This window comes from Gigantopelta aegis, chromosome 8, assembly GCF_016097555.1.
Source record: "Gigantopelta aegis isolate Gae_Host chromosome 8, Gae_host_genome, whole genome shotgun sequence".
In the NCBI taxonomy this organism is placed as follows: domain Eukaryota; kingdom Metazoa; phylum Mollusca; class Gastropoda; order Neomphalida; family Peltospiridae; genus Gigantopelta; species Gigantopelta aegis.
Genome location: NC_054706.1, coordinates 65,126,793 through 65,150,968, shown reverse-complemented (window position 1 = coordinate 65,150,968; position 24,176 = coordinate 65,126,793). Strand labels below are relative to the sequence as shown.

General features: G+C 37.2%; 1 protein-coding gene across 1 annotated transcript in view; it reads right to left on the bottom strand.

Moving 5' to 3' along the window:
* Positions 1 to 2,176: 2,176 nt before the first annotated feature.
* The window catches only part of LOC121379781 (choline O-acetyltransferase-like), a 62,206-nt gene continuing 40,206 nt past the window's right edge, over positions 2,177 to 24,176 (bottom strand). The window contains exons 9-14 of the mRNA XM_041508433.1: positions 23,609 to 23,740; positions 11,180 to 11,302; positions 7,127 to 7,265; positions 5,558 to 5,620; positions 4,620 to 4,757; positions 2,177 to 3,851 (exon numbers count right to left, since the gene is read on the bottom strand). Coding sequence (XP_041364367.1) covers positions 3,618 to 3,851; positions 4,620 to 4,757; positions 5,558 to 5,620; positions 7,127 to 7,265; positions 11,180 to 11,302; positions 23,609 to 23,740 — 829 coding nt within the window. The 3' untranslated portion in view covers positions 2,177 to 3,617. The remainder of the gene's footprint in view (positions 3,852 to 4,619; positions 4,758 to 5,557; positions 5,621 to 7,126; positions 7,266 to 11,179; positions 11,303 to 23,608; positions 23,741 to 24,176) is intronic.

The window sequence follows — 24,176 nt, the reverse complement described above, 5'->3', positions numbered from 1 at the left end:
CCCAATGTCTCGTACGCTTATAGCCGTTGGATACAATTTATCTTACGAGTTGTTTAAAAAGAGTATCTAACGAAAACAAAGAAGCGAGTTGGATATGTTTTTAAACAACGAGAAGTAAGATAAATGATATTTAATGGACTCAAATGTAGTACCTTTATATATGTACATTCTAAAAATAAATGTATATTAGGATATAGATATGAGTCAAAGCAGAAAATGCTTATAACATTTGGACACCAAACTGCGAACCGCAAGCTCATGGGTTGGTGCGAGGTAACCATCAGGAACACCAACACATTTCCTAATATTTCATTACGACATGTCTAACAATGATCAACATGCGAGGTAACTCTATATTATCTTTCATCACAAATTTGCTAACGTAAAATAGCATCATCTATATCAACAATTGTAAATACTGCATAACACGTTAAATAATATTATGTAAATCACATGTATTAAATACCTTCTGTTTATGTATATTGGAAAACAGTTCTAAAAACAATAATATACATAATTCATGTAACAATTACGTTCTAAAATATAATTAGGGACAACTTTAGGTCAGCCTTGAACATAAATAACTACGTTGATTGGTTGTAACCCAATATTGTATTTTGGTAATAAATCAGTCGATTAGTCAGACTTATATATATATATATATATATATATATATAAAGTACAAAAACGTTTTCGAATTTTTTTTCTGTTGAAATCCCCTTAAAATTAAACATTCATAAAAGATATTAAAACTTTAAAATAAAATTAGAATAAACGAAATAACAATGTAAAGTGATTTGGTTTTATAAGTAGATGAGCTACAACAAATACTATTATAAAGGCTGAACTTTTATATATTGCAAAACAGCTCTAAAACAATAATATATATATATATATATATATATATATATATATATATATATATATACATACATGTATATATATAATAAATACATTATTTTCTAAATAATAATACAATTTCAATTGGACAAAGAAAAAAACAATGGCCATGGATTTGATGACAATGAAATAGAAAGCTGTCAATGATTGGTCAACAACACATTACTAGCACCATGTAGTCTACGCATGCGCACAACAATAGCTCTAAGTTCTGCATCTTAATTATGTATTAAAATTCGTCACAATATATCTTAGTGAACACCGAGAAGTGGCAGGATGAATCATAAGCGTATGGGCTCCCATTTTAAAAAATTCTTTTCTTCTTTTTTTTTTTTTGGAAAGGCAGACCGATGTTTGCCCAAATTTAAACAAAAATACCCGAATGTGGATTACAACATTTATTCATATTAGCATTACTGCCAAACAGCTATAAATGGTTGCAAGCGAATCACTACTCATTTTTACATGGATTACAACTAGTATTGCCAGTAAAATGATGGAACAACAAGGTAAAAAAGTTTCAGGCCAGCTCGTTTTTGTCCAAATTTAAGGATTTGCTCCAACACTGGCGACGGCGGTCGACACCCCCCCCCCCCCCTCCTGCCCCCAGTCTCGTACGCTTATGGGATGAATGAGAATAGCTCGGGTGCAAACAATCTATATTTTGTCAAACCAGACTTCCACAGACAGTAGGAACTGGGTAATGTCTTGTGGCGTGCTCGACCTTGTAATACATAACTGGCGCAGCACCTCACCACACCCCGAAATGGTCCTTCTCGTCTGAACGTCAATCAGTATTTGATATATGTACACATGACACATTCTCCCAAAAGGGTCCGATCATCCACTCAAATAAACAACATTGTCAATGTCACAATCCACCCTGACATTATTAATTTAAATATTTTAATAAGATCAAGACCAGTGTTATTGTTGGGACATGGACATATCATGAACTGTTTTAAAAATAATCACTGGGTGGGTGGTTATCGAGGGCCTACCACGAAAAGAATGGAAGAGGAATGTTTATTTAACGCCATCTCAACATGCTGTAAATAGAGGATATGATTGCAAACTTCACGAGATGAGATATAAATCATATTTGACAAAAAAACAACATGAAATTTTCTATTTATTATATAACTTTTGGCAATTTACCTTTATTTTTAAAATGCCAGCAGCAAATTAGTTCCAGCTTTCTTAAAGTGAAGATAACACTTTCTACAGTGACGATAACACATATTAGAGTGAAAATTTCACTATTTCACTTTAAAATGTGTTATCGTGACTGAGTGACTGATAACACTTTTATTTCACTGATATTTTAAGATATTTCACTAAATGTTATATAATAAATCACGACTACTCAACTGTAAAACGGCTATTTTGACACTCGATATCATTTAGAGAAAACTCATTTCTACCCACTCCACCACGATCAAGGAATGGAAGAAGAATATTTATTTAACGCCATCTCAATATATTTTAAACCACGACTATTTAACTATAACACGGCTATTTCTACACTTGGTTTCATCTAGAGTGGGGAGGGCATGCCACCAATCACACATTTTTTCTGCGACCTTTTATACTAGCGTGTCACCACATAACACAACTCAAAATATAATCCTGTTTAAAACAAAATGTAACTAAAATCAACAATGCATAAAAAAGTATTTTAGGCGAGTCATGGTCATAGGGGTGAACGTGCACCTTCAAAACAAGTCTTGGGTTGTCACATATATATATTTTAACAAATATAACAAAAAACTTAAAATCCGTTGTCTGGATTCCAACCAGGCATCCTCCGTACGACAATCTAGTACTCTAATTCCTGTCATTCCCTCCCAGCTACTGTCAGTATTTTTTTACACACACGTGCACGCCCAGACGTGGTACACACAAACATACCATTAGCGCGCACGCACAAACACGTCGTGCGTGAATGCGCACAAATATTTATTACACTCTTTAATTTTTAATACATGGACGTGCGATTGGCAATATTAGTTTTTGGTATCTATATTAAAACGTTTCTTCAACTTATATCACAGCAGGCGGCCTATTTCGCGAGTTAATTAGTGTAAATGCAATTTCAGCTCAATATTTGTTATATCATATATTGCTGTTGCACAGAATTTTAAAATGGTTGTACTGGTTCGGGTGCAGCAATTCATGCGGCGGTTGGGGGAGGAGGTTCTAATGTCCATTTTACAACGTCACGAAGCGTTCCCGTCAGTGCCAATTACACAAAACATCGTAAGTTTACGTTCGCGACTAGTAATTATACCTATCGTACGATTACATGTATTTTGTTATCTATTTCACGCAGAAACTTACATCTTTGCGAAAAAATGGAGCATCGTAAGGACGAACTAATATATATTATGTATACTTCAAGCTATATTAGTTATACCGTTAGTAGTAATAGGCCTACGAATTGTGAGTTAGTCGTAGATTATGTTTACGTGCAAAAATTGGGTTTATATTACGACGGTTTGTGAAATTGGTCCGTGCTTTGAAGCTGAGGCTGTAACATTGATCCGCGGTTTAGACCACCTACAGTGGTGTATGTTAAAGCAGCTACCTAAGCTAATTCCACGTTTACAACATACTGCTTAAAGCTATACTACACGGACTTCTTTTATCAGCTGAACACTACAGTTTTAGTCACAAGGACGTTTTGTTTTCTTAGTAGCTCATCACTACGGCTCGTGTCACGAAGACGGAGGAGGAGAAGCAGGGAGAGCACCTTTCAGACAAAGTTCTCTCATTTGCAGGAGACTGCTCTCTAGTGTGAAGGAGAAGAAGTTGGAGTCTGTGTCGTCACAGCTGTTGAAGGAAGTGACGCACGCCAGGATGTTGTCTCGACCTGGGTTGTAGCACACGCCGTAGCCATCGGGTACCACTGGACCGTAGCAGACGAAGAAATCCTTTCTTGAGGTTGGAACCTACAACAAATAATTGCATTATAATTAGCCATTTTCAAAACACAAATTATTGTTACACATTTACACAGGCTGTTCTCTATACCGACCGATGTTGTATAAAAATATTTAGTGATGATCAGAGTCAAAATTTCTCATTTATCTGTTATCTGCCGCTAAGCTGGTCTGGCCCACGGCACTAACTGACAACAGCCAGTAGTAGAGGAGTATAGCAGTCTAGTATATTATCTACAAGTGCCTCTTAACAACACCAGAAATTACTACTGAACTATTTCCGAAGTGGTCTAAGCACAGCTAAAAGCTGATGAGAAATGGCAGGTGTGTTGACGGATGATTACAGGAGACCAGCACCTGTCACGGTTGGAGAGAGAAGTACTGAGATGTGGAGGTGGACAGATAAGGAAATTGAAAAATGGGAGGAGGTGCCAGATCGGGAAGAAATAAGATGGAATTCAAAAGAGGGAAAGGAAAAGGGCAGTGGGATAAAAACAACAACAACAACAACAACAACAACAAACAAACAAACAAACAACAACACACAAAAAAACCATACAGATTCAGTTGATAACCAGTTTGGTTGACAAAAAGTTTACAAAAAGAGTAGAATGATGGCAATACATGGTAAAAGGGTCTTAGGTTAGCACAATTTGCCTGAATATCTGTATCGTTTTTTCCCCTGAAGTTGAAGCTTTGCTCCAGCACTAGGAGACCCCTGGCCAATATCAATTTTAGTGAGTGCAACGCGCCACTCTAACGGTTGTGTTCTGTTACCTGGCTGGTTGACAGCTTGAAGTGGTTGGCTATCTTGTAGGACTCGTGTGTGAACAGTTCCGGAACAGGTTGTCCCAGTTCAAACGCGGACTCTTTCAAGCCGAGAAGGTGACAGTCAATGCCCTGACCCAGTATTGTCTGAAATTAAAGGAGAAACAAATACAACATGGCCATATTTAGCAGGGAAATAACACGCTCCTCTTCCATGTTCCATCCCAAGGGCGGATTCAAGTGAGAGGATCAAAGTGCCTCTTTTGTAACATTTTGTTTACAATTTGTATTGAAGTGCCCCTTTCAGGCAGTTTATCCATGAGCTATTTTGCCCTTCATCCGCTCCCTAAAATATTCCCTGAATGACTGGGTCCGCCCTTGCAACTCACCACAAGATGTTAGGAAAGTGTAATTTTAGTGCAGAGCTGTTCATTTCTAAGCATGAAAATAACTCTTAAACATCTATAATATATATGAATGTCTGTACACGTGTCTGGGTCATCCTCTTCTGTTCGTTTATGTCCGATGATATCTTGGACGATGTCCGACGAGCACATCATCATGTGCTCTTCCACTGGAACACACTAATTGCACGTGGTTTACCTGTGTAATCATGTTAGGAGCAATTTTACGCTAGGCCATACATATTCAGCATTGTGTCAAAACCAACGCACTTTCATTTTATGAGCTTTGAGTTAAGCCACAAATAATTGCTTTATCTAACCGACAGACATGCACATGTTTTTATCTTCTATTCTCTTCTTTTTAAAAATTGTTTTCAACGATTTATGATATGGGTTATTGATAGTAATGCCAACCATCATATAAATGTTGAACTATTCATTTCAACGTTTTAGATGCAAATACACATAACGTATTACATTTAGTAGTATTATTTATTTAAATAACTTATTTATTTGCAACCAATGGTGACTTTTAAAGCTTACCTCAGTGAGATTGTCCATCTGCCAACGGAGTGCCTTTTGTAACAAACTGAACTTTTCCTCATCCTACGAAAAAACAAAAAACACAAAATACTATAAAACGTGATGATCAAATGGAAGGAAGGAAGGAAGGAAGGAAATGTTTTATTTAACAACGCATTCAACACATTTTATTTACGGTTATATGGCGGAAACCCGCTGTCTCCACTTCATGGGCTACTCTTTTTCGATTAGCGGCAAGGGATCTTTTGTATGCACCATCCCACAGACAGGATAACACATTTGATACACCAGTCGTGGTGCGCTGGCTATAACGAGAAATAGCCCAATGGGCCCACCGACGGGAATCGATCCCAGACCGACCGCGAATCAAGCGAGCGCTGTACCACTGAGCTACGTCCTGCCCTTGATGATCACATGATGAAGCCATGTCAGAAACAGTTGACCAACGTAATTTATTAACATAACAGGGAGGTTCAAATCTCAAGGACATTAGTGTCACGAGTGTAATGTCCGTCCTGGTCTCTTCGTCGTCACGGTGTCAGGGGCGGCAAGCGTCTCGTGGCTTTCCTGACGAGCAGGAGCGTGTACAGAGGTAGGGTTTAGAGGGTCAAATCCACTCCCTGCTCACGCAAACTGTATATTTCTCAATTTATTTTCGGGGTACATGACTCGCCCCTATAAACTTCAGTCACTACAGACAGAACCCCCCCCCCCCCACCATCCCCCCCCCCGCTAAAATTCCCGCACGCGTACCTGAAAAGTGGCAAATACAGTGTGTTGTAAAATATTTAAAATAAGTTTTATAAGCATCTGTGATAATGTTTTCAGACATGTTTTTCGTTTTGTATTGATATTTCGGTGCAATATTGGTTTGCTTACCATGGCTCTATACACTTTTCCCGTGGTTACATTGTTTACCAAATGCAAGCTGATTAGTACAAAAGGTTACATGGTTACTTAATGCATTCTGATTAGTACAAACACTGTTTAGGATTGCATGCAGTCTGATTAGTACAACAATTAACTTTTTTAGGACTGCATACAATCTGATTAGAACAAAACGTTACACTGTTCAGGACTGCATGCAATCTGATTAGAACAAAACGTTACACTGTTCAGGACTGCATGCAATCTGATTAGTACAAAACGTTACGTGATTTACTGCATGCAATGTGACTCGAATTTTTTTTACACTGTTTTGGACTGCCTTCAGCCTGATTAGTACAAAATATTACACTGTTGAGGTCTGCATGCAATCTGATTAGTACGAAAAGTTACACTGTTTAGGACTGCGTGCAATGAGATTAGTACAAAAAGTTACACTGTTTAGGACTGCGTGCAATCTGATTAGTACAAAAAATTACACTGTTTAGGACTGCGTGCAATGTGATTAGTACAAAAAGTTACACTGTTTAGGACTGCGTGCAATGTGATTAGTACAAAAAGTTACACTGTTTAGGACTGCATGCAATGTGATTAGTACAAAAAGTTACACTGTTTTGGATTACGTGCAACCTGATTAGTGCAAAAAGTCCCAAAAGCTTACTACTCTGATTTTGTTTCACTTACTGTAATCTCGGCCTCTCCTATCATCGCCTTGGCCCACTCCAGAGCTAATGGTGAGTTGGCCCGGATATTGTCTACACGTCCGTACCGGAAGCGGCGAATGGACGCGCTCTCGTATGTCGAGACTAGCGTGCCGTGTATTCTGCAATGACAACATGATATTTATTATCCACATGGTTCAAAACACACGACGTGAGACATGAGTTTGAGGTTGTCAGACCAAATCAATTCCCATATCCGACATTGGCACTATTAAACAGTAGTGTTTACACTAACAATGTTACATATTATTACCAATCAGAGATGCAGCCACTTTTACTCCGTGAATCTTGAACTGTGACACGGAACTACGTCGTTTGGAGCAGTGCAACCTTGACATGATCGCAGGTGCGTTAAAGCTATCACGAGCGATTACGACATGAAGCATGTGGGGTCATGCGTTTGAGGGACTTTAAAGTCTTTGGAGGTTTTGTGGTTATTTTCTGTTTTTACGCACACCCACGTCCCTATCATAAATACATCAAGCTAGCGAGTGAACCATGTGATATAAAGGCGAATTGTGGGTTTTTGCAAACTCGTATGTCGTATAACACAGTAGCAAAAACAGATGACATTCGCGAACTAAAATACTACATCCAATCAGAATTCAATTTGCTGTAGGCTTACATCAAACCAATTGATAATAATGATAACAATAATATTGATAATGACGATGATGATGGTGATGTTGACAACACTACAAACATGATGTTCATTGAATCGATTCATATGAAATTACACAGAAATATTGATATTCGCTCACCGCAGCGGAATGACAAGTTTGTTGTTATTATTCATAAACTTGCGATTGTGACTATAACAAATTTAATTGATTCTTACTGTCAATCATTGTGGGGAATTATTTGATTGCATCCGACCATTTGGTACATTTAACGTATGTGGGAATAAGAAGAGGAAGAAGGAAACATGTTTTATTTAACGACGCACACACTCAACAGTTCAATTACGGTTATATGGCGTCGGACTATTTTGTTATGGAAGAATAAAAAAGGTACCTGGACTGATCCATGCTTATGTAAAAATGGAATCGGGGGATATACCCACTGCATGGAATATCTTGCTATCAAGAAATAGTTCCAGAAATGCCTTTCCGGTTTTTTTCTGGGTTTATTTTTTTGGGGGGGGGGGGGGAGGGGAGGGGGTAGGGTGGTGTGGTGGCAACGTTTCTCAGAACCTCTATACATCCGTTGATTACGACCATGCTAAAGTAATGGAAGTGAAGGTTCTATGACAAATACTGTTTACTTTTTTTTTTTGCAGATGTGTTGGCATTAAAGTTAATTTCACGAATGACAGATTTGACAAATGATTTTATCATCACTGTTTGACTACCTCCAGTTTTGTAAGAGTATCACGCGTGCACGCAATTTTGCTTCCGATAACACGAGCAGCAATTTTACTCTGTCAAACTCATTTAGTTTCTGTGTTTTAAAGTATTTACAAGTACATGCATTGCTGCTTCAAATGTTTGTAGCAGTGGTCAATAAAACTGAAAATCAGAAACTATTATTCTCGCATGGCTGATAAAAACAAATCAAAAAACATTATTATGACGTAAAATCGATAGTATTTCCCTCCGATTAATGATTTATCGGTTTTTCGTTGGCAGGGGATATTTTATCTGACTGCAGATTACAAGGAAATGCGTTTCCGTCTTACTGATAACTATATAACAAGCAGGCAACTGTAGCAAATGTAATTTCCTCCAAAATGAACACACTCTATTTCGAAGGAGTACAAACTAATTCAACGTTTGCAAATAACCTCTCTGGACTTCATATCAGATATTTTCTCTTGATGCAGAACTAATGAAATAAAATTAATACTATTTAATAATAATAATTTCAACAATAACAATAACAACTACAACAACAACAACAACAACAACAACAATAATAATAACAAGAACACAACAGCAACAACAACACAAAAATAATAATTGCAGTGATGTATTTATAACGGTAACAAACGTATAATTATGTTACTAACACAAAGAAGCCGAAAATAATTTATCAACAAACAACAAAAAATAATAAGTATAATAAATAATAATAATAATAATAATAATAATAACAAAGAAACAAACAAACAAACAAACTTCATGTAAGTATATTAAAACAGAAACATATCCTCTAACAAAAGTCAGGTATTTTCATTTCATTTCAACTTATTTTCGTGCTTATATCCAATTAAGGTCCAAGCACGATGTCCTGGGCACACACTTCAGCTGTCTGGGTTTTCTGTCCAGGACAGTGGGCTAGTTGTTAGTTGGTTAATGGTTAGTGAGAGAGAAGAGGGTGTAGTGGCCTTACAACTACCCATGGAACCCTTAAGAACTCGCTCTGGGTTGGAGCCGGTACCGGGCTGCGAACACTGTACCTACCAGCCTGTAGTCCGATGGCTTCACCACTGCGCCACCGAGACCGGTAAGTCAGTTATGATGATAGAGAGCTTTCTGGTACAGTTAAACATATATATGTCAGTCTCTTAGCATCATTACCTAACTAATGTTTTGAATTTTTGAGACTAATGGAAAAAACTTATTTTTATAACAGAAAACTTAAAGGGACAGACCCTAGTTTTTAAACACTACAGCATATTTTCACTATTAGAGCCGTTTATGATCACTGAAATCAAATAGCACTTATATTTTATTGTTTAGATTATCCATTTCCGTTTCTGGTCATACTGGTGTTTCTAATACCATAAAATGGATTTTTCATATTTTTAAAAACGCACGTGCGTCTGAAAACTAACGGTTATGGAGTCGCGTTTTAGTCCATTTTTAAGGGCATTTCAACGTCACAGACTCTTGTTTCACTCCGTTGTATCCAAATTTGTTACAGGTTTGTAAATTAATCAAACTTAGTGTCCATTTTTATGGGTGGAAACTAGAGTTTAGGTGAAAAATATGCCGTATTGATTAAACACTAGGGTCTGTCCCTTTAATTCTTTAAATATTATTTGAATAAAAACAAGAAAAATTACATTTTTTTTTTATTCTTGTTAAAATAATTTTTAAAGAATTTATTTTTGTTTGTTTTTGCTATTGGTCTTAAAAGCCCTTAAAATGAATTACGCAATTATGCTGACTCAGCATTGCTGAGGCTGACGGAATATGCTGCAGCTTGTTGCGTGTTTGTGACATACGACTGTTATGCCTGGAATGTTTAATGTGAAGAAAATGACCAGAATTATAGAAAACCGACTGGAGAGCACAGTGGAAGGTGGATAACTCTTGTCAAGGATAGTTTCAGTTTTAATCTAAACTACATTTATTCAAAATTGGAGCATAATCTAGTTTAGTCGATAGAGCACTGCTTGGGTCGTAAGATCAAACCTCCTCAGTGGATTAATTATCTCATTTGGATTTCATCGTCCCATCAGTGCCCTACGACTGATGTATGAAAAGTCTTGGTATGTGCTGTCATGTCTGTGGGAAAGTGCACATAAATTACACCTTGATGCTTGTAAAAAAAATATTTCAGGGTTTTCTCTGAATTATCAAATGTTTGACATTCAATAGCCGATGTTTAATGAATCAATGTGCTCTAGTTGTGTAAAAGTATTGATGGTAAGTTATACGTTTTTTAATACTTGAGAGTTAGACAATGGGGCATGTTCAGAAAATACATCTCCGAGCATCACCAACCCATTTGTAAATACACCCCGTACGTCTATGTTAGTACAAATAAACAAATAAAATACAAACACACAAATAAATTTAAAGAATGAATGAATGAATAAATGAATGAATGTTTTAACAACACCCCAGCACAAAAATCGAGACCGACTATTGGGTGTCAAATAAAGATAAGTATATCAATTTGATTATCCCCATTTTTTTTAAAAAATTTTAAAATTATGTAAAACACGGTGTAGAGATTTGTGGGAAACGTACAATAAAATACAATACAAATATCAAGGTAAGTATATTAAACAGAAATTGTACAATACAAAAATCGAGGTGTAAATTTAAAGAAGAAACCATCTTACTTGTAATAGGTCAGCTGTAGCGCCAACTGAATGAACGAGTCTGGACTCATTCCTTGAGACTTGGGGAACTCTCGGCCGAAGTATTCGAAATGTAGAACAGACATGTCCAGATCATCAATTATCCTGAAAGAAGACAGTACACATCTATATATATATATATATATATATATATATATATATATATATATATATATATATATATATCAATTATATATATATATATATCTCGGGTGCCCCCCCAAAAAACACTACAAACCCCCCCTGGACAACCCCCCCCCCCCCCCCCCCCCCGATAACCCTACTGAATATGAAATTGTATAAAAACGTATGGGTACTGTAACTTTGATATTTTACACCCATTACTATATGGATATTTGCCACCTTCAGTTAACATTTGAAGCCCATAAGTCAAATATTGGAAAAATGAAAACAGATTCAAAATTGTAAATAAAACAAATGTAACACCCATTGCACTTACTGTCTTCCTGTCTCGCGTTTCATTTTTTTTAACATGAAATTTTGAATATTTTAACAATAATTATTTGACCTAGGGAAAACAGACGGATTACTGTTAGACATCAGTTACTGTTATGGGTCTGCGTATTCGATCATACACAACACCCTCAAATATTTCAAAGTTTTGTGCCAGATGGATTATCAAACGTCTCATGGATAAGCATAAACTGAAACATTTTAGATATGTGCATGCAGTTTTTGTAGCGGTATCGCGATGAAGAAGAAACATGGGTGCATTACTAGATGTCTGAAAGAAAACAGAAAAACATGGAGTGGAAACTCCCCTAACAACCAAAGCATTTTGATCTGTGTCTCGTTTTACGAAGCTATCTTAGCGCTAAGATCGCCATAAGAGCATAAAGCAGCTATGCACTTTCAGGTGATCTTGGCACTAGGATCGCTTCATAAAACAGGACCCTGTAGGGCCGCATCTCTGCACGATGTAGAGTCAAATGGATATTTGGCAAAATAGTGATTGATTCCGTGACTATATCTAGTGTCTCGTCTATAGGAGGACAGCCACTCCCGAGGAGACCCTTTGTCTGGATCATTTACAGGTTTACTGTCTAAAGGTGTTCTGCTACAGCATGACATTGTCCCACCTCATTTACAGGTTTACTGTCTAAAGGTGTTCTGCTACAGCATGACATTGTCCCACCTCATTTACAGGTTTACTGTCTAAAGGTATTCTGCTACAGCATGACATTCTCCCACCTCATTCAGCCGCTGATACAGTTGAAATGATACAATAAGTATCTTTGTGGTTTTTAAACATATTTATTTGTTGTAAAAAGAAACAGTTTTGGGATTGGCCAACAGGCTGATGTCTATATATATATATATATATGTGTATATGCCTCTCGCCATTTTTACAAAAATGCATTATTTATAATCATACCACAGTTTGACACCCAATAGCCGATGTATTTTTCGTGCTGGGGTTTCGTTAAACATTCATTCATTCATTCATTCATTCATTATTTATAATCAAGATAACATGTACATTCTTGGAAAAAAGGGGGATAAGACGAATAAATGCTGGAGAAGACATATAAAGGAGGAAATCTCTCTCTCTCTCTCTCTCTCTCTCTCTCTCTCTCTCTCTCTCTCTCTCTCTCTCTCTCTCTCTCTCTGTGTGTGTGTGTATGTGTATGTGTGTGTATGTGTATGTACGCGCGCGTGCGTGCGTGCGTGCTTGATTTAATTAGAATGGTTTTAAAAGCTAGTCATGGAACCAAAACAAATTATATTCAGGCTTTGATGATGATGATGATGATGATAATAATGCTATCATGCTAACGACTAAGATCATAGGTTGCTTTGAACCACAGAGATGGTGTAGTTTCTTCTATTGGTGTAGATGGTATTCACTGTAATCTTTTTCTACCAGCAGGATTAACGCATGGTGCCAATTCCACAAATGAGTAATTAAGCATCAAGAAAATCACAACCTTTTGAAACGCATGCAGTGATTACATTGCGCATGTTAATATATGCACGGCTGTTTGGTAAGCCTACATCAAAGGGTTTTCGACTTTCGTAGCACATGTCGTGTCGCAACCGTAGTGGTTAATTTTACATTTCATCCAAACGAGATTACTAATATAAAAAGCTAAATTACATACTCTAATATATAAATGTGAAAAGGAATTTTTGTGGAGTAAATTGGTAATGCATTGGGGGGAGGGGGGGGGGGGGACGGCGAACTGACGTATTTGAGGAGCGAACCGACTCGGTCGCTGACTGATTGGGGTGAACAGGTTTGGGCGTAGGGCGAAACATCTGGGCATTCTGTATTAATTAAGTAATGACTGTACACATATATTCCATAAATCTACGGGATAGATAATCTATAAAATAATATAAATTTATAGGATATATAAATATTTCATTATTTACATACATCTGAAAATTTAATTAAGCACCACTTAAATTGTTTTGCAGCCAAAAAGGTTGGCGGTGGCGTGATTTAAACTAGATATTGAAAGTTTTTACATATTCTCTATCTACTGTGTATTTACCGAGATGGCATGAATAAATTACTTACAAGAAGCACATCAGTGTGATTCCAGCTGCATACTTAATTACCATACATTTTTATGCATATTTTCCCCCATAATACATTAAAATATATTGATGTAACGACAGTGTTACTTGCTTTTTAATATCCCCTTTATGCATAGAACATTAATTTCTGTTTTTATATACATGAAATGGTCACAATGACTCGCAAAGTACAAGTCATATGATGAAAACTAAGTGGTTCTTAATTAAAGGGACATACCCTAGTTTGTAAGCACTATGAGAAGTAACAGTTATGGAGTCGAATTTTAATCTATTTTTAGAGTGTATTTCACCATTTCAGAATCACAGACTCATGTTTCACTCAATTGTAACTTTATCCAAATGTGTTACAGGTTTGTAGATTAACTAAACTTTGTGTTAATTTTCATGGGCTGAAACTAGGTTCTGTCCCTTTAACTAAACGTTGTGTTAATTTTCATGGGCTGAAACTAGGTTCTGTCCCTTTAACTAAACGTTGTGTTAATTTTCATGGGCTGAAACTAGAGTCTGTCCCTTTAATTTCCAGGTGTGTATGTTAGTAAATACATGTCTACAATATTATTTACAAAATAAATAACTATTATACAATTTATATAAGTAAATGCATTACTTTTCTTTAATATTAAACTATTTTATAAACTACACTAATCAATATAATATATCTACTGTATTACCTTATTGTATGATACAAGTTTGTAATATGTTTAATTTATATAACGATATAAGCAAAAATACCTATAATCATAACATCGAAATTTTTCAAAACCCTTAATACCCTCAGTCTACCATATAAATATTTGCCTTATGCTTGCGAATCTGTTTTAGTGAATTAGTGTAGTTGTTTTCAGGCAGGTTGGACCGGCCTCGGCGGCGTCGTGGTAGGCCATCGGTCTACAGGCTGGTAGGTACTGGGTTCGGATCCCAGTCGAGGCATGGGATTTTAATCCAGATACCGACTCCAAACCCCGAGTGAGTGCTCCGCAAGGCTAAATGGGTAGGTGTAAACCACTTGCACCGATCAGTGATCCATAACTGGTTCAACAAAGGCCATGGTTTGTGCTGTCCTGTCTGTGGGAAGCGCAAATAAAAGATCCCTTGCTGCTAATCGGAAGAGTAGCCCATGTAGTGGTGACAGCGTGTTTCCTCTCAAAATCTGTGTGGTCCTTAACCATATGTCTGACGCCATATAACCGTAAATAAAATGTGTTGAGTGCGTCGTTAAATAAATCATTTCTTTCTTTTTTCAGGCAGGTTGGTTTAGGACAATAAAGGTTTACGGATGGAGTTATTTTGTTATTTCGTAGTGTTGTTTAATATTTTCAAATTGAAACAGCAAAACATTTCAAGATGCACTACTACCACTACTACTACTACTACTACTACTACTACTACTACTACTACTACTACTACTCAACTAAAATTATAAAAATAAATAAACTAATTATTAACTAATTATATAATTAATTAATATTATTAGTATTGTTGTTAGTATTAGTATTAGTACGTATTATGAATATACCCCCTTTAAATAACATAGCAGAGCAATGTCTTTACATTAATTCAGTAATTGTGTAAGTTTATATCAATTATTAACAAACAATTTTGTGCTTCTTGACTTAGGTGTAATTTTAACTGTTTTTAATATTTAGCTGCTCATCTGTTTGTATCGTGGTATATATGTTTTTGAAATCATCTTGACAATTTGTATGTTTATTATTATTTATGTTCCTCTGATACCACCGAATGGGGGCCATGAGAGTAAATAAAGTTCTGTTCTGTTCTGTTCTGTACATTAATTCAGTGAGTATATATCGTCTGCTAGAAGCTATAAACCTGCGTCTGTCTACCTGAACGAAGTAAACATATCCTGATGCTGGAACATTAAAGGGACACGCCCTAGTTACGGCTAGTTGTTAACCATTATGGCGTTGTTTTTCGCTATTAAACCCATTTTTTAACAAATAAAATTGCACTTTACTTACATTTTATTATTTAGAATACACATTTCCATTCACCTGAAGTGCTTTTTGGTAATCCTGGTAATCCTGATGTTAGTAAAACCACGAAATGCATTTTTTGTATTTCTTAAAAAGCCGCGCGCACTCGAAAAAAACCCGTTAAGCAAGCGAGGTCCAATCTATTTTTAGAGGGAATCTTCCTGTGTAAACGTCACAGACGTTGGTATACCACGTGACCGTTATCAGTTTGGTTCGGTTTGTTTTCTCGTGCACGGTTCGCGCAATCAACATCCGATTTGTTGTCGTTTGCTTGTTGTACATTTGTGAGATTTTTCTTCACAGTTCGTGAACATTTTCAGTAACAATAAAGTTCAGACAAGTAAGTGTCTCAATACAAAACGTTACAAACTCTTAAAACCAATAATTTTGCTAAGTCTTACGATATCTGGAGAGGGGATACAATCAGGACAGAACAGTTGGAACATGTCCAGGAGCGGTGAAAGGAACGCACCCCAAGTCTGTGCGCACTCTGTGAAATTTGTCGTGACGTAGGCATTGTTGTGCTTCGAGCGACATCTACCGGTGACATCAGAATACTAACTTTCAAAATTATTTCAAGCAATTGGGACATGGGGATTCCCATGGTATTTATCGATATAAAACCTGCTTTTTCACTCCATTTGATAAAAACGTGATTTAAGTGTGTTACAGGTTTGTAGATTAAGCAAATTATAATTTATTTTCGCTGGATGGAACTAGGGCGTGCGGCTTTAATTCGTTCATTAATGAAAACACTGATTTCATTTTCCCGTCATGCAAGTGCGCACCTACCTGGATTTCGAGAAGAAAAACCAACGTCATTACGAGAAAACGAAAACAACTTTTGTACGAATCGCATTTTCTTTTCCTTTGTACATCAGTTCTACTGTAATTGGGTTATACACGAGAGGTAAACATCCATTTAGTTTTGCACGCGACGCATAACGCGTTCTAGTCTCTTTGCGTTTCAGTAAATACTAACGTCAATGGTTTTCGAAACTGACAGTAAATAGCAATACATATTAGCTACAAAGTGCTGAAAGTACATTGCCGTTTGATGGAAACATCTGGGGGAAAGAAGAAAGAGAATCTCTGAAACTTAGATTTAGAGAATTTAAAAGGAATTCCTCCAGTTTACTGCTTTTGTAATATGTTTTCGACTAGTAGAACCTTTATAAATGAATGAATGAATGAATGAATGAATGAATGAATGTTTAGCGACACCCCAGTACGAAAAATACATCGGCTATTGGGTGTTAAACAATGGTAAATGAGAACCTTTATCACAACTATGGTTACGCATTGTTTTTGTTTAGAAAATCAGTTATCTATATATGTAGTAATATGATTCTGGTTGTTGTAATATTTGTAGTAGCCTAATCTGGATTAAATCTCACACCCAGATCTGTATTAGTGCACAGGCCGACTAGGACGAGGAATAGGGCGCTAAATTGTAGGGGCGGCAAAATCTAATTTTTATTTATTTATTTATTTTTGCTTCTGCACGAAATTCCACTTTTCGCTGCTGGGGGGGTGTGTGTGTGTGTGTGTGTGTGTGTGTGTGTGTGTGTATAATATTAGTCGCCTACGGGCGCCAAATACTTAAATACGACTCTGCTCACAACTGTATAGGTACAAAACAAATACACACACACACATATATATATGTCGGAAACATCTTACAATGGTTGCAAACGTAGGGTAGACCATTTAAGTTTAATATTTAATATGCAATATTTGTAACTGAAAAAGCTCTGTTAGTAGGATACATCACACAGAGGCGGCAAACTTAGGATAGTGTTTTTAATATTCGGTGGCTTGCTTATTCCAGGATTATTGGTATACTACGCATACACCTTGACACAATTTAATTGCATTTTCCTCCTTACTTTATTTTTACTTTTGGTGTGATCTAGGTTATTAGTGGAAAATGCCACCCAGCCCTGCTCGTTGTCACATCTACTCCGGGCGCACAAATACGTTTTGTCCGGTTGACCTTTAGGTACCAAAAACAGAGTACGGTCAGCGCCTTGGTGGAAATTATGATAATTATGAACAGACCCGATCACGCTATGTGTTGTGTCTAGAAAAGGAGTATAAATTACATAAAGATGCCCATCAAACAGCAGTAAAAGAGACGCCCCTTTAGACACAGACAGTGACTGGTGCAGTCCATGCCACCAGACCAAACCAGACCAGACGAGGCAGAGAGGTTCGATGACAATTACTTTGGCAGAGTTGGCCCAACTCCCCTGGGTGGGAAGGAAAAATTAGTTCTATTTTCTTTTCTTATTAGGTTAGCGAACTCGCCAGATTAACTGGTGGCTACAATCCCTCTATCCATCGCGGTGTCCAAACGAAACGCATTTAAAGGGCAAATCTGCCAAAACACTGTAAATTACTTGCCTTTAGGTACGCTTAATGGAAAATTACTTGCTCTGGACGTTTTATCGGGGGCAGTTGATTAATTATGCACCGGTTTCGGAGGAATAAGCCAATTTGTAGCTTGTCTATTTAACCGCGAACGTCTTCTTAGCTCCCGTGCGACGTTATTTGATTTCATGGTGAAAAAAGTGGGTGGCCAGGCCTTTGATCTCTCTCAATAATTCATCATAAGGCATCCCATACGAACTGGTTGGTCGGAGAGGCAAAATCGATCATGGCAATCTCCAAGACGTAGGGATGTTGCTAATTGGATTTAGGCTGAACGGACCCCAAAGACGACTTTGGTTCATTCAGACCCAGCAAGAAGCGAAGTAGAAAAGCGCGAGCGCGAAAGAGGCAGACGCCAAAAGAGCGCACTCAAAGACAGCCGTGCTGTTTGCCTTGTCAATATTGACTCGGCAAATTTCTAAGTGTATTACACTTGAAGAGGCAAATCAAAACGGTGTTGTCCATCATACGATAACGCCACGCTCGTGGCTCTAGGGAGGCAACGCTGCAGCTGCAATTAGGAGAGAACCAGTCAACTCGAGTTAGTTGCATTATCCGTCTCGCTGGTGGTGCATCTTTTAAAATAGTGTTTATGCCCAAAAACGCAAGCCACTGATGCATCAGACTCAACAGTCCGCATCCAGTCTCAACGACCGTTTTCACTTCTGACTTCAGTCAGCAGATTATACACAAATATTTAAAGTCTTACACACACACACACACGCACACACACACACACACACAAATACACACACACATACACGCACGCACACACACACGCGCACACACACACACACACACGCGCGCACGCACACACACACACGCACACACACACACAAATATATATGAAGAAGAATACAATATACACGTTTTTTATGTAAAATAAAATTTGTTTAGACTTTTCATTCTTTTCGTGCCGAATTTACAAAGCCTGTTTATGAATTCTTATATTGATGTTAATCATCACTTTATTTGTTTGCATTACCATAGTTTTGCCGATGTATTTTTCGTGCTGGGGTGTCGTTAAACATTCATTCATTCATTCATTTATTCTACCTACATTTACAACGCTTAAACATCTGCGTTTAAGAAAACCATGTGTTGTAAATTCGGCCTGAACTGTTTATGATACACGTAAATTTTGTACACACGTAATAATAAAATTGAGCAAAAGAAGAGAAAAAGTCACCGTACACTGAGACTAATAATGTTTTTTTTTTAAATTTATATATCTGTGTACATCTATACAGAGTTTGAGTACGCTATCCTGGACTGTCTTTTCAAGGCAGTGCTCAACGCAGAGCTCATCAAAAACTGATAGATAGTGTGGGTGGCATTTAAAAATATATTGTGTAGGTGCCCCCCCCCCCCCCCCCCCCCCCCCCGCCACCAATATAAAATCCTTGCTACACTAAAGTCAGAGCTTAGTGGGTTAAAGGGACATTCCTGAGTTTGCTGCAATTTTTAAGATGTTATCGACTAACAGAGACTTTTTAACGATCGTAATTACATATCAAATATATTTTTTATGCATAAAATATTAGTGGCTGTATATTGAACGTGTTTCTGATCGTTCTAATATTTGTACTAGGTTAAATTTCATTTTATTTTCTAAAATATATTTTGTTCGTACATACGATATTATTTGAAAACAAAATCATCCAGTTTAGGCTTCTTACAAATATTAAGACGACCAGAAACACATTGAATATACAAACACTGATATTCTAAACAAGAAAATATATTTAATATGTAAGTTTAATCGAAGAACTATTTTTATTAGTCGGAAACATCTTACAATGCAGAAAACTCAGGAATGTCCTTTTAACATGCAAGAAGAAAACCAGTCGTACCCATACGGGCTACTGTTGCCACATAGCTGCAAGTGATATTTTATTTACGCTTTCCAGTGGACAGGATAGCACGCACCATTACCTTTGGTATGTCAATTGTGAATCGCTGGTAATGTTTTCAGTATTGGGTGTCATCAAAGAGCTCGACGTGTCGGTGTGGAAATACAAGAGCTTGGAAACGAATACCAGCCAATTCAGGGGTCAGTTTCACAAAACATTATGGGCTAAATTTACAAAACCTGCTTTTGAATTTGACGCGTGTATATACATTAACAATGTTCATACACCTTTGGTTAAAATAAAATAGACTTCATGACTTTGGCTTTATAAATTTACGTTTACACTTAGCAGATAAGGGGCAGGACGTAGTCCAGTGGTAAAGCGTTCGCTTGATGCGCGGTCGGTTTGGGATCGATCCCCGTCGGTGGGCCCATTGGGCTACTGCTCGTTCCAGCCAGTGCACCACAACTGGTATATCAAAGGCGTGGTATGTGCTATCCTGTCTGTGGGATGGTGCATATAAAAGATCCCTTGCTGTTAATCGGAAAGAGTAGCCCCTGAAGTGGCAACAGCGGGTTTCCTCTCTCAATATCTGTGTGGTTATTAACCATATGTTCAACGCCATATAACCGTAATTAAATCTGTTGAATGCGTCGTTAAATAAATCATTTCTTTACTTAGCAGATAAATTTGTCGTTTACATATATGACATCTATGTAACACAGAAAATGTAGTCATTGTGAAATATGGATCACGGTAAGAACGAATGAAACACACGAGACTACACTAGTGGCCGTTGGATACCATTTCTGGCATTTATCTTACAACGATTTACTTCAAAATGTATCCAAAAAAAAGAGAAAAAAGTTGACGATTGAGCACATTGATTTATTACTCATCGGCTATTGGATGTCAAACATATTATGGTCATTTTGACACAGTCATAGACAGGAAACCCGCTACATTTTTCCATGAGTAGCAAGGGATCTTTTATATGCACCATCCTACCGACAAGGTAGCACATAACACGGCCTTTGATATGCCAGTCGTGGTGCACTGGCTGGAACGAGAAATAACCCAATAGGCCCACCGACGGGGATTGATCCTAGACCGACCACGCATCAGGCGTGCTCTTTACCACTTGGCTACGTCCCGCACCACCATAGTTGTAAGGACGTTTAGTTAGGCACAGTCAATTCGAATACAGTAGGTTATTTTTAGATATGCTAAAAAATCCAAGATGAAAAGACATTTAAACGTCGTCCAACTAAAATTACACTCCACTTATGCATTTACCTTTGCTTGGCACCCAACAGCCGATGTATTATTTATGCTGTCTTTAAACATCCATTCATTCATTCCAGTTAAGTAGAGCATAATAAACGAGCTATCAGTTATTATCGAAGTTATGTTCTTAGTGAAATAATTTTACAAATGAAAATGATTTCATGAGGGATATAAATTTATTAATAACTGGTACGGAGTTTGTTATTCTATTATTATTCAGCTATTTTCCCTCCTCTAAAATCCTTTTATTTTTTATATCGATATTATATATATATATATATATATATATATATATATATATATATATATATATATTCGATGTACACCAATTTACACATTATTCTGTATGTAGGATATCGCCATATATCACAAATCTGACAGTTTTCTATCTAAAGATTGTGTAAGAAAATTATGTTTTAAAATTATAATTGGAACTCTATTATGTGAACTGTTTCAATCAGTTCGAATAATACAGTTCCAAATACAAACTGTCTGTTTGTAATTATAAGACTCGTTTTTCAGTCACAGATTTACGCTTGTATGCTTACAATGTTTAGTAAAATTGGATCCTAGATCTTTTAAGGTTTCACTGATGTACTTTTTTCCCCTTCTTTTTTTCACGTTCTTCTAGTTATCATCAGGAGTGATAATAGCCTGTTGGAACTGTCAAAGCGGAACATGTGTTTTGTTATTAGCACTACACTGCTAGCCTGCTACCCATCTCCAAGTCACCAGCACCGCGAAAACTAGTCAGCTCGCCCAAGTGGAAAAGTTCCATTTCTGTGCACATTAAATACTTTTTTTCTCTCTCTCGAAACCCGCTCTTGAGGCCACTGGCTGGAGCAATTTGTTGGAATTAGGCTTCATCAGCGTGTGCGTGTTATTTTAACTATCCGTTTCGAGTGGAGAGGGCTGGTTCGACGTGACAATCATTTTAATGCGCATGGCAGGGCAAACGAGACAAATTCTACAGTGATTATCGTCATCATTACCCCGACAATGAGATTTTCTGGCCCAAAATCTGTTCCAGATCGGAAACGCAACACTCTGCCGATGTAAACATCTTGAAAGAACTGATTTCTCTATCTTTTCTGGGATTTTTTTTTTTTGGCCACAATCTAAACTGTAAATTTTAAAGTTGTACTACTTCCTCTATACACTTCATTCCTTATTAATTTTGGCTTGATTTTTACCCATGTCTTGGACAAATTCGCCGGTAAATTCGGAGGATGTGCCTATGACAGACGTGTTTAAACCTTCATTGGATGTAAGCACGTGTTAAATAGTTGATTGACTTTTATCATTATTCAATTAAAAGTTAAAGTTTGTTTTGTTTAACGACACCACTAGAGCACATTGTTTTTTTAATCATCAGCTATTGGATGACAAACATAGTCATTTTGACACAGACATACAGAGGAAACCCGTTATATTTTTCCATTAGTAGCATGGGATCTTTTATATGCACCACCCCACACAGGATAGCACATATCGCGACATTTGATATACCAGTTGTGGAGCACTGGCTGAAACGATAAATCGACCAATGGGCCCATCGACGGGGATCGTTTCTAGATCGACCGCGCTTCGTGGCGTGCGCTTTATCACTGAGCTACGTCTCGCCTGCCTATTATTCGATTAAGATTCATTGAATTAAGATATTCAAGCACACTTGGCTGTTTGTCAAAGGAGGGGTGGTCATGGTTCATCGTCAGTATAATATATAGTTCATAGCTACAAATGTAGTATTTCCAGAAAATGGGTAAAAGAGACAGTCAGGTCAAATATGAGTCTTATGTGTTGGACAGATGCATACCCGAACCACCAACATATACTGACAGTTTAAGAAATGAAAAAAGCGTAATTTTAAAATTAATAATTAAAAAATCCAACATGACTATTCTTGCTGATTGGGGGCAGTCATTTTGTTTCTTTTTCGTCGCGTCTAGTACTCTAGCTTGGAAGGGAAGTGACGTCACCTCTGTCGAGTTGGCTAATTTCGTCATGACAGTTGGTAGAGTGACACTAACATTAAGGTTCAGGACGTCCTCCATGAACACAACCTCTGACATCGCAAATGAATAACACCAGCTGAAGGTCTCGGGTGTCAGGAGTAATGGAATTGGGTTTTTTTCCTTTTGTTTTTGTTTTTTTTGTTTTGGTTTTCCAAAACGCGAGCTACCAAGGTTAAATACTGTATCATACATACTATGCATCTGTTCTATGTACCATAAATAAAATATCAATACAAACCATAAAATGTTAAATATCTCACTTACTTGTCAATGTTTGGGATGGCCACGTCTATGGCCTTCAGCGTATTGGTGGAGATGTTCCAAGTCAGTTTTCTGGGAATGGAAAACTCCAACCCATTTGAAACTGGCGGTGACTTTTCAGTTTGCGTGCTCTCTCTGTGAAAACAAGTTACAAATACTTAGTGTGAATGAATGCAGTGTGGTCAAGGTCGCGGGCTGCCAAATACCATGTTCGAATCCTGCCAACTGACACTGGTTTTTTAAAAATATTACAGTTACTAGTTGGCTAACGCAGAAGAGAGGTTTCTGTCTGTCTATCTGTGTGTGTCTCTGTGTGTGTGTGTGTGTGTGTGTGTGTGTGTATATATATATGTGTGTGTATGTATTTGTGTGCGTGTGTGTGTGTGTGTGTCTCTCTGTGTGTGTGTGTGTGTGTGTATGTGTGCGTGTGTGTGTGTGTCTCTGTGTGTGTGTGTGTGTATGTGTGTGTGTGTATACCAAAGGCCGTGGTATGTGCTATCCTGTCTGTAGGATGGTGAATATAAAAGATCCATTGCTACTAATGAAAAAATTTAGCGGGTTTCCTCTCTAA